At 49.2% G+C, this 13043-nt stretch overlaps 1 protein-coding gene across 2 annotated transcripts in view; it reads right to left on the bottom strand.

Moving 5' to 3' along the window:
• The window catches only part of Pde10a (phosphodiesterase 10A), a 400036-nt gene that overhangs the window by 46829 nt on the left and 340164 nt on the right, over window positions 1-13043 (bottom strand). For both annotated transcript variants that reach the window (XM_051164657.1, XM_051164656.1), the window contains 2 exons: window positions 5940-6060; window positions 4285-4334 (listed from right to left, as the gene is read on the bottom strand). In XM_051164657.1, the coding sequence (XP_051020614.1) occupies window positions 4285-4334; window positions 5940-6060 (171 nt within the window). The remainder of the gene's footprint in view (window positions 1-4284; window positions 4335-5939; window positions 6061-13043) is intronic.

Raw genomic sequence — 13043 nt, forward strand, 5'->3', positions numbered from 1 at the left:
GCAAAACGGAGGGAGCCAGATTTTAAGTGTGTGTTCTTTGAACAGGGGAATGGCCTTCGGTGAAGGTACCGGCACAGTTCTGGTACTTAGCAAGTGCTGCTATACAGCATCGCTCACTTCGCCGAGATGCTTCTGTCGTCAACAACTAAAAAATATCCGCTCCTGTCTTTCTGCTGGAGGGAGGGGAGGGCAGCGCAGGGGCGGGGCGGGGGGGGGGGGGGGGGGGGGGGCGGGGCAGACTGCTTCACTCATGAATTGTAATGCCTAGAACATCAGCTAAAGCTTCACCTTAGCTGTAGACTACTTCTTCGGAGTAAAAATCCTTTCCGTAGTGTGTCACTTCTCCCTGGAGTGACTCTGTTGCTGAGCTGTGGCACCTGTGGCGGATACCCAATGCGTAATGACTCCACAGCCACTTGGTAGGTTGAGTCTTCACTTTTTGTTGGTTTCCATCTTCTGTTTAACTTCCTCTGCTTCTCTGTCCCCTCTGGTAATACGCACACGGACTTTAACCTTGGTTAACAGGACCGAATTACGCTCTCAGATTACACTTCTCATAACTGTTCATTTTAGAAATTAACTCATCCCTGATAGCCCATTTTATGGAAACAGAAAGTAAAGCATTTAAGAGCAAAAGTTTGTGATGCATTCCACCTTATGTGACCCTTGGCCTTTGCTGATCAGCTAAAGTCTCTGAGGTGGTCAGCTTCGGTAGCTTTGTTAAAATTCTGTACATGAAACCGGTAATTCTTGTTCTCGAGTTTGTGTCAGAAAGGCTCTGTCCTGGTGTGGCACCTCTGATTCCAGCACTCAGGAGGCTGTGGTGGAGGAAACACGGAGCCCGGCTCAGATCCAGCTCCGCTGTGAGTCCCAGGCAGGCTTGAGGTGCAGAGCTAGTCCTCGGAGGGGAAAGGACAGAAAGGAGGACATTTAATGGCGAGTTTACGAAGTCTTCTCCTTCCTTCTCTTTTTCAGAGGCAGAGTGTGCGGTCTTCTCATGAGGTCCGTGCTCCATTCGGAGTTGGGTTTTGTGCGAGGGGAGAAATAAGGGTCTCTTCTGTTCTACATGCAGCCGCTACCCAGTTTGACCAGCACCTCTTGCTGAGGATGTTCGCTTTTCTCCGGTGTGTACAGTTTGCCTCATTGACAAAGATTGGGTAGCTGTGGGAGTATACGGGTCTGCATGTGGGTCCTCAATTCTACTCCGCTAGTGGAGAGCTGTTCTTACACCAATAGAACGTTGTTTCCATCTCTATGGGTCTGTAGTACAACTTGAAGTCTGGGATGGCAAAACTTCCAGCAGCTGTTGACTGTTCGGTCTTTTGCGTTTTCATATGAATCTGACAATTGTCCTTTCAGGTTCTGTGAAGAATTGTGGTAGAATTTTGGTGGGGAGTGCCTTGACTCCGTAGATTGCTATTGGTAAGATGGCCATTTTCACTGTATTAATCCTACCGGCCCACGAGCATGGGACATCTTCCCATCCTCTGGGATCTTCTTCGGTTTCCTTCCTAAGTGTCTTAAAGTTCTTGTTGTCCTGGTCTTTCACCTGCTTGATCAGGGTTACTCCAAGAGGCTATTGGTAGAGGTGTTATTTCTTTGATTTCGTTCTCAGTCTGTTTGCCACTAATGTGTAGAAAGGCCACTGATCTCTGTGTGGTAACTGTGTGTCCTGTTACTTGGCTTAGAGTGTTACAGGATGCTGAATCTTCCCGGTGCAGTCTTTAGGGTCTTTTTTGTATAGAATCATATCACCTGAAAATAAAGAGATCTGATAGTCCCCCTCCCTCCCGGTTTCATCTGATTTACCTCCTTCCTCTGTTTTCTCGCTCTAGGCAAGGCTTCAAGTACTCCACTGGAGAGAAAAGGGGAGAGTAGGCAGCCTTTGTCCCCGAGGTAAGTGGGAGTGCTCTGAGTTTCCACATTCTGCACAATCATGGCTGTGGGTGTGTCATATGCCACCTTGATTATGTTGAGATGTGCCCCTCATATCCTATACCTCGTCTTCTCAGGACTTTTATCATGGGGTGATGCTGGGTTTAGTCAAAGGCCTTTCTTGTATCTAGTGCCAGAAATGGGTTAGCTCTTTTGGAGCTGTTAGAAAGTGAGGTCCCAGGCCCCCAAACATCACAGGCTATCGCCACTGCTGTGCTCATCCTCCAGAACTTGACTGTGAGACTCTATTCCTGAAAACACCCCGTAGCTGGGTCACAGGTTCCTGAAGAAGCCATGCTGGTATTAACCTACAAGCCTCACCCCTACTGGCTAGCTTTCACTGTGCTGTCCATTCTACCAGGGGAGAGAAATAACCAACAATCTTACCTCAGCGTAAACCCCGGGAGCTAACAATAGCCCTGGCAATGCATGCTCACTGGTGCAATAGTGGCATAAATAGGAGTTAACCAACCACATTCTGATTGGATTTTGCATAATTCCATGAGATTAACTCATGCCTGGTATTGTTACCTGGTCAAAAACAGAAGACTGGCCAGGCCCTCGGCCCTAGTGGGAACCGAATACCACCACTATTCTGCTGAATGGATGCAGCCATGCTCTCCTCCTAGTGCCCATCTTTAAACCTCAAGATTCGTTTGTCCACCAACCCGCATCAAATACACTCTTCTTTTTATAGCAGAGAACAATTAAAACAGAGGCCTACAACGTGTCAGTATGCCGAGAGTAAGAACTCTCAGACCTAAATGAGACAGCTGTATCATACACCTGCCGCCAAGCCTTAGGGGTCATTGTGGAAACGGGAGGGGGATGGGGAGGCAGAAAGAGTGTAAGAGCTGGAGGTGATGGGCATCCAACGCTCGCTGGACAAGATAGTGCCTTGCACACACAAACTCTCAGTGATTATGACGAGGGGATCAAGCCAGCAAAAGCTCCAAGTGTGCATTGGCGGCGGGGCTCATGAAATCCCATCCACCTGCTGAGGACCCACTAGCAGCTGATAAGGACTCCAAGGAAAGGCTGAGGTCAAGGGGAGCTGACAAGGAAGGGGAGTGACACCTGAAGGAGTGGGCGAGGTCATTTCCTGATGACAGGAGCCCCTGGGTGAAGGACACAACTCCTTCCTGGAAGGCACATGGGAATCAGAACAGACCTGCAGTCCTTATGCCCCTGAGTCTTCCTGCCAGACAGATAGTTTCTGCTTAAGTGAAACTTTTCTTCCAGGAAAACATCAGGCTAACAGAAATGATCATCACAAAAGTTACAGACTCTACAAATGGGGGCAAGAAAATACAAGATTCCTGGTTAAAACAAGAGCTTCAGGTGAGAGGAGGCTACATAGCCCCTGCCACAGTTCAGACACTCCCAAAGCTGTTAAACCACACCCGACCCAAGTTGCCACTGGGTGTGAAAAATCTGCCCAAGGGGCAGTGTAGGCTGGCACAGGCTGTCTGCCGGCATTTAATAAAGCACCTGGCTGTCTGTGCCCTGCCTGCAAATAGACACGTGCCCAAGTCTGCTGCACAGGGTGTGCGTTGGAAGAGGGGTATTCTTCTACGGCGAGTATATTCCAAACTCTAAATTTTAACTGGAAAGTTGGGGGGTCGTCATCTTATATGCTGGAAAATATGTTATGTCACAAATAGAAATGGTGTCACCTAACTCATGGAAGCAATACGCTTACCACATATGCATATGAATGAAGTTTGTGATAATAAATGTTAAGACTACTGTGATGGCATAACAAACCAGATACCAGTACTGAAGATGCTGAAATGCATCTGTGTGTGTGTGTGCGCGCGCGCGTGCGTGCTGCACACGACCATGGCATGTATCAATGTACTCGATCAGAAATCTAGAAACAGCCACAGAAGCAGTGACTCTGGCCGAGGCTTAGCAGACCACCCCACCCAACCCACCCCCAGCACTTTTAACAGACTCACCTTTCAGACCCTTAGAAAAATCACACAATGCTAACCCTTTTGTTCTTATTTACCCTGCGGTGGATGAAATATAGAAAGGACACGGGCTCTCCTCTAGGGCATCCCCGCCCACAGGGCTGAAGTGACTTTCATAAGAAACACACATTCTAGAAATTCCACACACGGTACAAGGTACTATAAACCAAAGCAAACACACACAATCAGTCGTACACTAGCCCTGCATGCTGCTGGGCCGTTACTGGCAGGCAGTATCCGTATGTACAGGCCGAGTGTAAACAGGCCTTAAGGTACTCGGCACAACACACCCACTGTTGCAACGCGGTGGATTCTTAGAGCACTTGTGAGACTTTCTTATCTAGGGCACCGAAATCTAAATATAGATACTTACATTATTGCACTCTCCAAGGAAGTACAGTGCAAATCCGTCGGCTTTTGTGGCTGCCAAAGCAATAAAAAGAAGGAAGAAACTAATCTCAATGGAAGAATATAACATCGAGGATTCTACAGGGAGGCTCAGGTACCAGCCTTTGAGTGGATTGGCTAATATAACCGATGCCCATAAACAGAACAATATGATGTGCTTTGCCCGTAGCATAGTCAGAAGGGCCCCAGTTCCCACTAACTGCAAATGTTTTCATGACAGTCTTCCAATGCACAGGCAGGCCACGCACCTCACACAGATGCACCACTAGGGCCTCCAATCTCCCCAGTGACAGAGGGGCACTGCGTTTAATTTTTGAGTATTAAAAAAAACCCTACAAGAATATGGAGTAGTTAAATAAATACCTACCAAAAACATTGTGTAAATAAATAAATACACAGCACTGAGGTGATCAGGCTTTACCTTACTCATCTCTTCAGGATCACCCGAAGGCAAGTGTCATAATAAACACTGTAAATCCTAGGGGTGGGCGGTGGGGGTCACCCACATTTAAGCTCCCTATAACTCACTTGGGTCTGTGCATGCTTGGGTGACTATCTAGCTTGAGTATCATCCAAAGCCTCTTTATTAACAAAACAGTGAGGTCCCAAGCTCACAGGGATGATGACAAGGAGCCAGCCATCACACGTGGTAGCATGCAGAGCGCCCAGCGCAACGTGAAGTCATAACCACCTCTAGCATCTTGGTGTCAGGGACATTTTTATTCTCAGATTAAAAACTTGGTGGGGAGGCCTGGCAGACACACTGAGGAAGGGGAAGCTGGCCCTCAGGATGAGACCTTATAGGTTATGGTCATAACGTGGGGGAGGAGGTCCTTATCTGTCAGGGGTCTAGGGGAGGGGAATAGAATGAAAGAGGGAGAGAGGGAAAAACAGGAAGATACAAACGAGGGGATAACAATCAGGGTTTAGTATGAATAAATTATGATAAATTAAAATTACATATAAAAAATAAAACTTGAAAGACTCTGTGTCACAGTGGACAACTGAAAGCACCATGTCTGAAGGATGTGTCATCTCCCCGCATCCTGTCTACAGAACAGGCTATTTCTGGCAAAAAAAAAAAAAAAAAAAAAAAATGTAAAAATGCTACCCATCCAAATAAGTCCAAAGCATGTTTGCTTCCTTTAAAAACTAACCATTTCTTTTAAGAGACAGAAGACTAAGTTGGGTGGGTAGGGAGACTAGGGAGGAGCTGGAAAGGGACTGAAAGAAGGGAGTAAGTAGGTTTAAAATACACTGTAAGAATTTCTTAAAGAAAAAAAAAAGGTAAAGCATTATTTTAAAAACCTAACATCTTCCTTTCTGAAGACGCTGTTTAATTCAATGTAAAGAAAAGCAGGTGTCGTCCCAGGCAGGAGCACCACTCAGGGCGGGCAGGAGCACCACTCAGGGCGGGCAGGAGCACCACTCAGGGCGGGCAGGAGCACCACTCAGGGCAGGCAGGCGCTGACTTGATCTTGGTCATTCAGGAATTTGTGGGTTCATTCATTCCAGTACTTTCCCCACTCAAACTATGTCCACTTCCAACAGAAGGCAGTGAGGCGTCCCACCCCATCCCCCAGGGTGTAGAGGCCCAAGAGTGAGTGGGGGGCGCCTTACCTATTCTGATGATGGTGCTTAACTCGTACAGGAGCAGGTGGTTGTCCCCGCCCGTGTCCAGGCGCTGCTCGATGTAGCTGTTCAGCTCGTACACCACTCCCTGCATATTCGTGTCCTGGTACTTTAACACAGACAGAGATAGTGGAAGTGAGCCACAGGAAAAGCACGACGCAGCCCCTTAGTCCGTAAAGCATGCTGCTTCTGCAGCGACAGGCTCTGATTGCCGAGTGGACAGAGTGTGGCTAAGCGTGGTGACCTTGTCATGGGGTGGGTAGACTGAAGGCAGAACCCTCCATTAACTTCCTGTCTCTAAACTGCATCTGGGCCGACTTATTGACATAAAAACATCACCTGTTATTCATTACAAGTTTTACACACAAACGCAGCTTTCCTGGTAAGAGTTCAAAGCTCTCCTGAGGAAAAGGCTAGGTAACCCCTCAGAGACAATGCTGAGAGAAATATGGCTCCGTGAGCTCAGGGCCCTGCAGAGCAGGGGTGAAGTTGCAGACACTCCAAGGACACACTGGAAACCCTGTCATCCCAGTGACCCTGCCCCCCTCAGGCCACACTGTCCCCCTCCAAAGGCCAAAGCCTCTTGCTGATCTCCCTGCCCCACGCTTACCTTACAAACCCTATTTGCCAAGTAGCAAACACTGTAAACTAGAAATCAAACAAGATGCGCTTACTCCTCAGCTGAAAACCCTCCCACTGCCCTGGGAAAATGGAGCAGCACCTCCAGGGGACGCTGCTAGGACCCACCAGGGACGCTGTCTCTTATCCCCACCCCCACCAGAGGCTCTGCACTCAGGGTCTCAGCTTTGACACCTCTCTGTTTCTGGCCACTCAGACGTCTCTCATTTTAAAGACCTGCTACTCGAGGCGCCGCTGGCACGTGTAAAGCCTGTCTGTGGAGTGAAGTGGGGACTCCGTCACTAAGGCTTCCCACAGCACCAGGCACAGCCCCTCCGCTCTTTGCACACTCTAATGGCATCAGTGAGGAGACACAGAGTAGACAGGACCCAGGGAGCCCCTAGATGGACCACATGAGCCACACAGCCCTTAGCAAACAGCAGGACTGTTGAGCCACAGTGAGTGACTACAGAAGCCTACTGCCACTCCGAGCTATGGCTTAAAGCTGTCGCTAAGGACCTGCTATGTGCAGAGCCTGGGCTGGAGACTGTTGCCATCTGACTACATTCCCTGATGCCACTCACAGCTTCCACCTCAGGGTGGCAGCGGGCCAGGTGCCTGCACTCAGTGTCCAGAGACAGAGAGAGTGGTATTTGTAGGAAGGACAAAATCAAAGGTGCAAAGTGAGGTCCCGGCCAGATGATCCCCCGTGTCCCTGGCAATCAACAGGGAAACCCTCTCACACGCTTTCCTGTCTCTAAGGCTAGTTCTGAGTGAGTGGGCGGAAACCTGTCCTGATCACCACAGCAGACTTGACAATGAATCCTCGGGGGGGGGGGGGGGGCCAGGGGGGGGGGGGTGGGGGGGGGGGAAGCCAGCTCACAGGCTTGAGTCTTTAAATCAGGAATGGGAGGCCAGGTCCCGGGGGGATAAGGACCTTGATGATCACCCAACAATGTATAAAGCAGGCTTTCTCTCTCCTTCCCCACAAGCCTGCAGCTTCCTACCTCACCAACTATGTGTGAAAAAGTTACCAAAACTGGAGGAACACCCAGGCCTCCACCCTGGCCACCTGCCACCAGACCTTGTCTGTGCTGCCTCACAGTTGAAGTCTCTCTGAGGAGCGGATCACTGTTACTCCTCAGCGATTTTCTAGCTTGAGACTCTTCCAGACTCCCATTTCACGAGGGGACCAGTGTGATGGCAGAATGGAGTGACAAGTGCTTCAAATCTCAAGGCCAGCAGAACATCACTGTGTGGGTTTTACACACACGCACACACACACACACACACACACACTCGTGCACACTCATATACTCACACATTCATTCACTCATACACAAATAAGCATACACACTCACATACACACACTCATACACACATAAGCACACACAATCATATACTCACACACATACACACACACACACACACACAAATCCTGGGACATGGATAGATTATTTGTCATGGAATGTCATCTCTGGGATCTGAGTTTCTCATCTGTGTGACAGGAGGACAGACTACAACCATCTTCAAACTTTTAATACTTCATAAAGTTCATAGTGGGTGTTGAGTGACAGCTTGTGATGCACAGCAAGGGAAGTCAGGTACTACACAATTTCCCAAACCTTGGGTGAGAGCGGACACCCTCACCTTCAGCCCCTGTTCACACTGATCTCCTGTGGAACAGTCCTTATCGAGGGCCATCACTGAACACAGCCCTCACAACAAGTGCGACGCCAGGAATCAGAAGCCAATGCGTGTCAAATCCTGTCCAACAGACGCCATGGAATCTCACTGTGTCCTCGGCCATCACTTAGCACTCACTGTGGTGCCCCAGGGCATCTGGCACTTGTCTGCAGTGTGATGATGGAGACTGACTGAACCCACATCCTCAGCCTGCAGGCAAGCACTTTCCAGACTGAGCTGTCCTCCCAGCTCCGTTTCTCTGAGGCAGAGGCACACCGATGGCACGGAGTGAGGGGCTGGCTTCCAGCAACCAGCTGTATTAAACTCTCAGTGGCACACTGGGAAGGGGTGACAGCTCAGTGCTAAGTACTCGCCTAAACATATGTGAGTGCACCCAGGAATCCACCTTCAACGGCACCCCAGGAAACGAGTAAGAATGGTACCTGACAGCCACAGGAGGCTTACCCCCATGTTATGGGGGAAGGGAAAAGGCAGCTGCCCTACCAGTCCCGGAAAGGGACTCTGAGGAACACTGTGCCCTCTGTGAAGGGGGCAAGGCGCGTCCACAGGAGCAGTCAGGGATTTGAAGAAAGCTACAGAAGATGCAAGACAGACTGGAGGGATGACAGACAAGACACGAGCTTGGGAGTGAGCAAAGCATCTCCTCAGGTACCACCCAAATAACTCACACTGAGCAGGGAATCGGGCAGACATCTACAAAGCCCATGCCATGAACTCAATGCAAGCGAATGCAAATGACAGAACTAATGAATTGAACACTCAATTCAAGGGTCTGTTAAATAATATGAACTGATTAAACTTGGGGCAGAAAGATCACCAGGATGCAAAGGGTATTCAAACAGTGACTTAGGAAAGGAGGATGCTGCAATACTTACAAATTATTGACTAAAAAGCAAACAGTTCTTGTGCTCACATCACTGCTAGGGGACCGGCAGGAGACAGGGAGTGTAGAGGAAGTGCCGGACACAGCCTATGGGTGGGCTTCAGGGTGCCGGTCTGTGGTGACTAAAGGTTCTCACCAGCATGCAAGCACACAGCACCCAAGGGTCGGCTCTCGGGAAGGACAAGCTCTTTCTCATCAGGGGAAATAAACCACAAAATAAGAGCAAGTAGCTGACAAAGAAAAAAGGAATAGGAGAGAGGCTGGATTCATCAAGGGACGTTACTTGTAGGTGTTTTCTGCATCTCTTTCTTCACAATGAAGGTGTGTGTTGAACAGCGATGTTCACGCTACGAGGGCTTCAGTTCTTCTGTTGTAATCTCTTTAAATGCCCATATCCTGGTGTGGCTTCACCATTGCTGGGAATGACCGGGTAAAACAGGTTAACAGTTTGAAATCCTGTGCAAAAGGAATGCTCCGTTTCCGTTTCTTGGAATGTGCTGAACGGCTCTCCCATGAGCTTGAGTAAATGGCTCCCGCCGACTCCCACGGGATGACGTGTGTGTCTTTTACATAATACTGTCATCGTGGAAACAATTCTTCGTGGACAAGCGGGTCATGTGTTCAGTCCACTGCTGGCACGGTGGGCTTCGCCTGATGAGTGAGCAAGCAGATCCAATCAGGAGCTGCGAGAGCTGGGCCCAGGCAGCGGAAAGACGCACCAACTTGCCCCAGGAACTGCCTTACGTCGATTCTACTTGGGCTACTGTGCTCAGAGTTGAGCTCCTTGGAAGCTTCCACAGCTCCTGTGGCTGCCTGAATAACAAACAGCAAAGGCTGGGACAGCCCACAGCCTAGGAGGAGACATGCTCTTTCACACACGCTCACAAGTTCAAGTGCCTGAAGCAACTTCATGCTACGTGTCTGATAATGAGGAGCCTGGCTCCCGAGGCGGGCACCCTGAGGGCTCTTCCTCACTAGGGTGAAACGACTTTCCAGATGAGTAACACTTGTTGGTCCATTTGCTTTTCAGAGTTAAGACTGTCTCTATTTCTCTTTACTTGTCTGGGGCATGACATCTCTTAAGTGTTCTTTAGATGCTGCGCTGGTCGATACCATCAACTTGACAGGATCCAGGAAGCACCTAGGATACAGGCTTCTGCGTGTCGTGTCTGAGAGGAGTTTCTAGGCTGGATTACTTGGGGTAAAACCACCTGCCCTGCATGTAGACAGTAACACTTGACGGCGTTCGTCTCTCGCTGCTCCCTGCTCTCAGCTGCGATGTGACAGCTGCTCCGCGTTGCTGTCATGCCTTTCTCAGCAGGATGGACTGTCATCACCTCCTCCCCTCCTCAGGTTGTCTGTCTTGGGTACTTTGCCACAACAACAGAGAGAGTTGCTAATATAGTTCCCAAGTCTTACAGATCTGTTAAAAGTCAGAGGAGCAGTTCTCTGCTGGCCTTCCACACGCATCTCCAAAAGTATTACCTTGAATCATACAAAGCTACCTCATAGCTAATGTCTACCCCTCCCCCACCCACACTGTATGCCTTATATGTATTTACACTAACACACACTCCAGGCTGTAGATTTTATAAGTGATTGTTATGTGTTTACTTGGATTCAAAAGGTTCTGCTTTCTCGTTCTCCGCAAGTCCTCACTTTGTTGTTTTCTGCTGTTTTGTTGTTGTGTTTGTTTCTGTTTTTTGTTACTTTGAAATAGCCTCTAAAGTAGTCCAGGCTGGCCTCAAACTTACTATTATGGTAGAGGCTGGCCTGGAACTCCCACTCCTCCCGCTCCTGTCTCTCATGTGTCGGGATTACACGCGTATGCTCACCTCTACCCTTGGTCATATTGTGCTGTCTACGGTTGCCGGCTGGAGGAGACACAGTAACTACAGGTCCCCCCCTCCCTCCTGAGCCCAGCTGCCTGTGTGGTCACTGTCGCTCTTGAAAACTGAGCCATGTTTTAATGCTTTGCTTTGGACTTAGCTGAGCACTGCTGGAAAATCAGCCACATTAACTTATATTTGCACTTTTAGGAAATTCAGCACTAATAGAATTTTGCAGTAGACCCCGTGGTCCACTCATTCACAGAGAAGCTCTGAGTCTTGACATTTTCCCCACCCTGCTTCCCCTGCTATCTGTTTAGCTATAATTAGGTCTTCTGCCATTAGAAAATCTCTCTTTAAGGGGCTTGAGAGATGGCTCAGCAGCTAAGAGTACTTGCTGCTCTTCTGGAGGACCCAGGTTTAATTTCCCACACCCTCATGGTGGCTCACAACCATCTGTTAACTCTAGTTCTAAGGGACCAGAAGGTGTCACATCCCACTCAGAGTTTCCTGGGGACTCCTCTTGGGCAGCTGGTCATGTGGTCCTTGGAGAAGGACCTTCTACAGGGACCACTCTCACTTTCTGGGAGACAGGACACTTGCAAGAGCACTGGCCACAAAGCACAGGGTGCGCTTCCTTCCCCTGCTGCTCTGCCCCACCCAGCTGCCGCTCTATAACTCCTCCAAAAATAAATAAATAAATAAATAAATGCTAAATTCCAAACAGGAAGTAGAGGAAGCAAGGAAATGCTAAGGACGTAAGTACCATGGAGAAAATCATCCGCATGAAGGTAAAAGAAATTCCTCTAAGTAAAGAAGTGCAGCCTCTCAGGACACTTGCTTCCGTGTAAAGGGCAGAGATGCTCTCTGTTTGGAGCTGCAGCGAAGCACATGCGAAGGAGGGAAATCACGCTCAGCTGCTCATTAGGCTGAGGGAGGTCCCAACCCCACAGTCTGTCTCCACCTGACAGCCTAAGTATTTGAATGCTACCAAGTCAACAAAACCATCTTAATTACATTCTCCATACTCAAGTAGAGAGCGAGGAGGTGAACTACTGTATTTAGCCTGTGGGAGCCTTTATCTCACGTTTGAGGTTTCCGGGCACACCTGCCACACCCGGACTGGTCCCCTTCCCTTGTTCTCCCTCCCTGCCACCAACTAGTCCTGTGCCTGGGAACTCATGGTGGCACAACCTGTTCTTCCCTAATCTCTCTGGGAAGGAACAGCAGTGCCTGTAGCCTCACTCTGCAGAGGGCACACTTGCTAGAGCAAAGTGGAAGCCCGGCACCCAGCACCATGTGACACTGAGCCGAGTGATCAGAGGTATCAAGAATGGGTCATCCAGAAAGCCCCACAATGTAGCAATGGGTATTTCATTTACACTAAGGGAGGAAAAAAAAAAAAACCTGAGCCAGCTAACCATGTAAAGAAATAGTTTTAAAGTTGTCATCTGGTGGCCTTCTCTTTCTTTACTGAATCATACAAAACTTGAGTCAAGGAGAAAGCTGACCCAAGGACGAGTCTGGGTAAGTATGGCCACTGCATCCGTAAGTGTAAAGACAACTTTGTCAGAGTTTCAAGACCAACAAGGCTAAACTGACAAAGGGCCACTCGGGGCTCACTTAAAATTCTCTTCCCAAGAGAGTGACTCATAAAGTAAATAACAGTATCTTGGGGGAAGTGATGGCCCAGGGGCCCCAGCTTAGCAGGCACAGAGCCTGGTGCGGCCTCACGACTGGGCTAACAGCAAGCATTACTGCTCCCTCAGCATTTCAACACACTAAAGAGAAGCAATGCAACCACCACCGTTACCAGGCTGGTGACAGTGAAGGCCAGAGAACACAATCTGGACTCTGCAGAACAGTCTGCGACACACACAGGACACCCGTGGCAGTGACTCTCCCAGGGAAGCACTGTAACCCTGTCCCCTTGAGGCCCCTGGTCACTTAACTCTGGTTATCCTAGTATCCTCTGTTCTCTCATCTGTCAGGAGCATCTGCGAGACACAGACATGAGCAGCCAAAAAGAGGTTCAGGAAAACTGCCAGCTATTTG

The sequence above is a fragment of the Acomys russatus genome, chromosome 21 (genome assembly GCF_903995435.1).
Source record: "Acomys russatus chromosome 21, mAcoRus1.1, whole genome shotgun sequence".
Taxonomy (NCBI): Eukaryota; Metazoa; Chordata; class Mammalia; order Rodentia; family Muridae; genus Acomys; species Acomys russatus.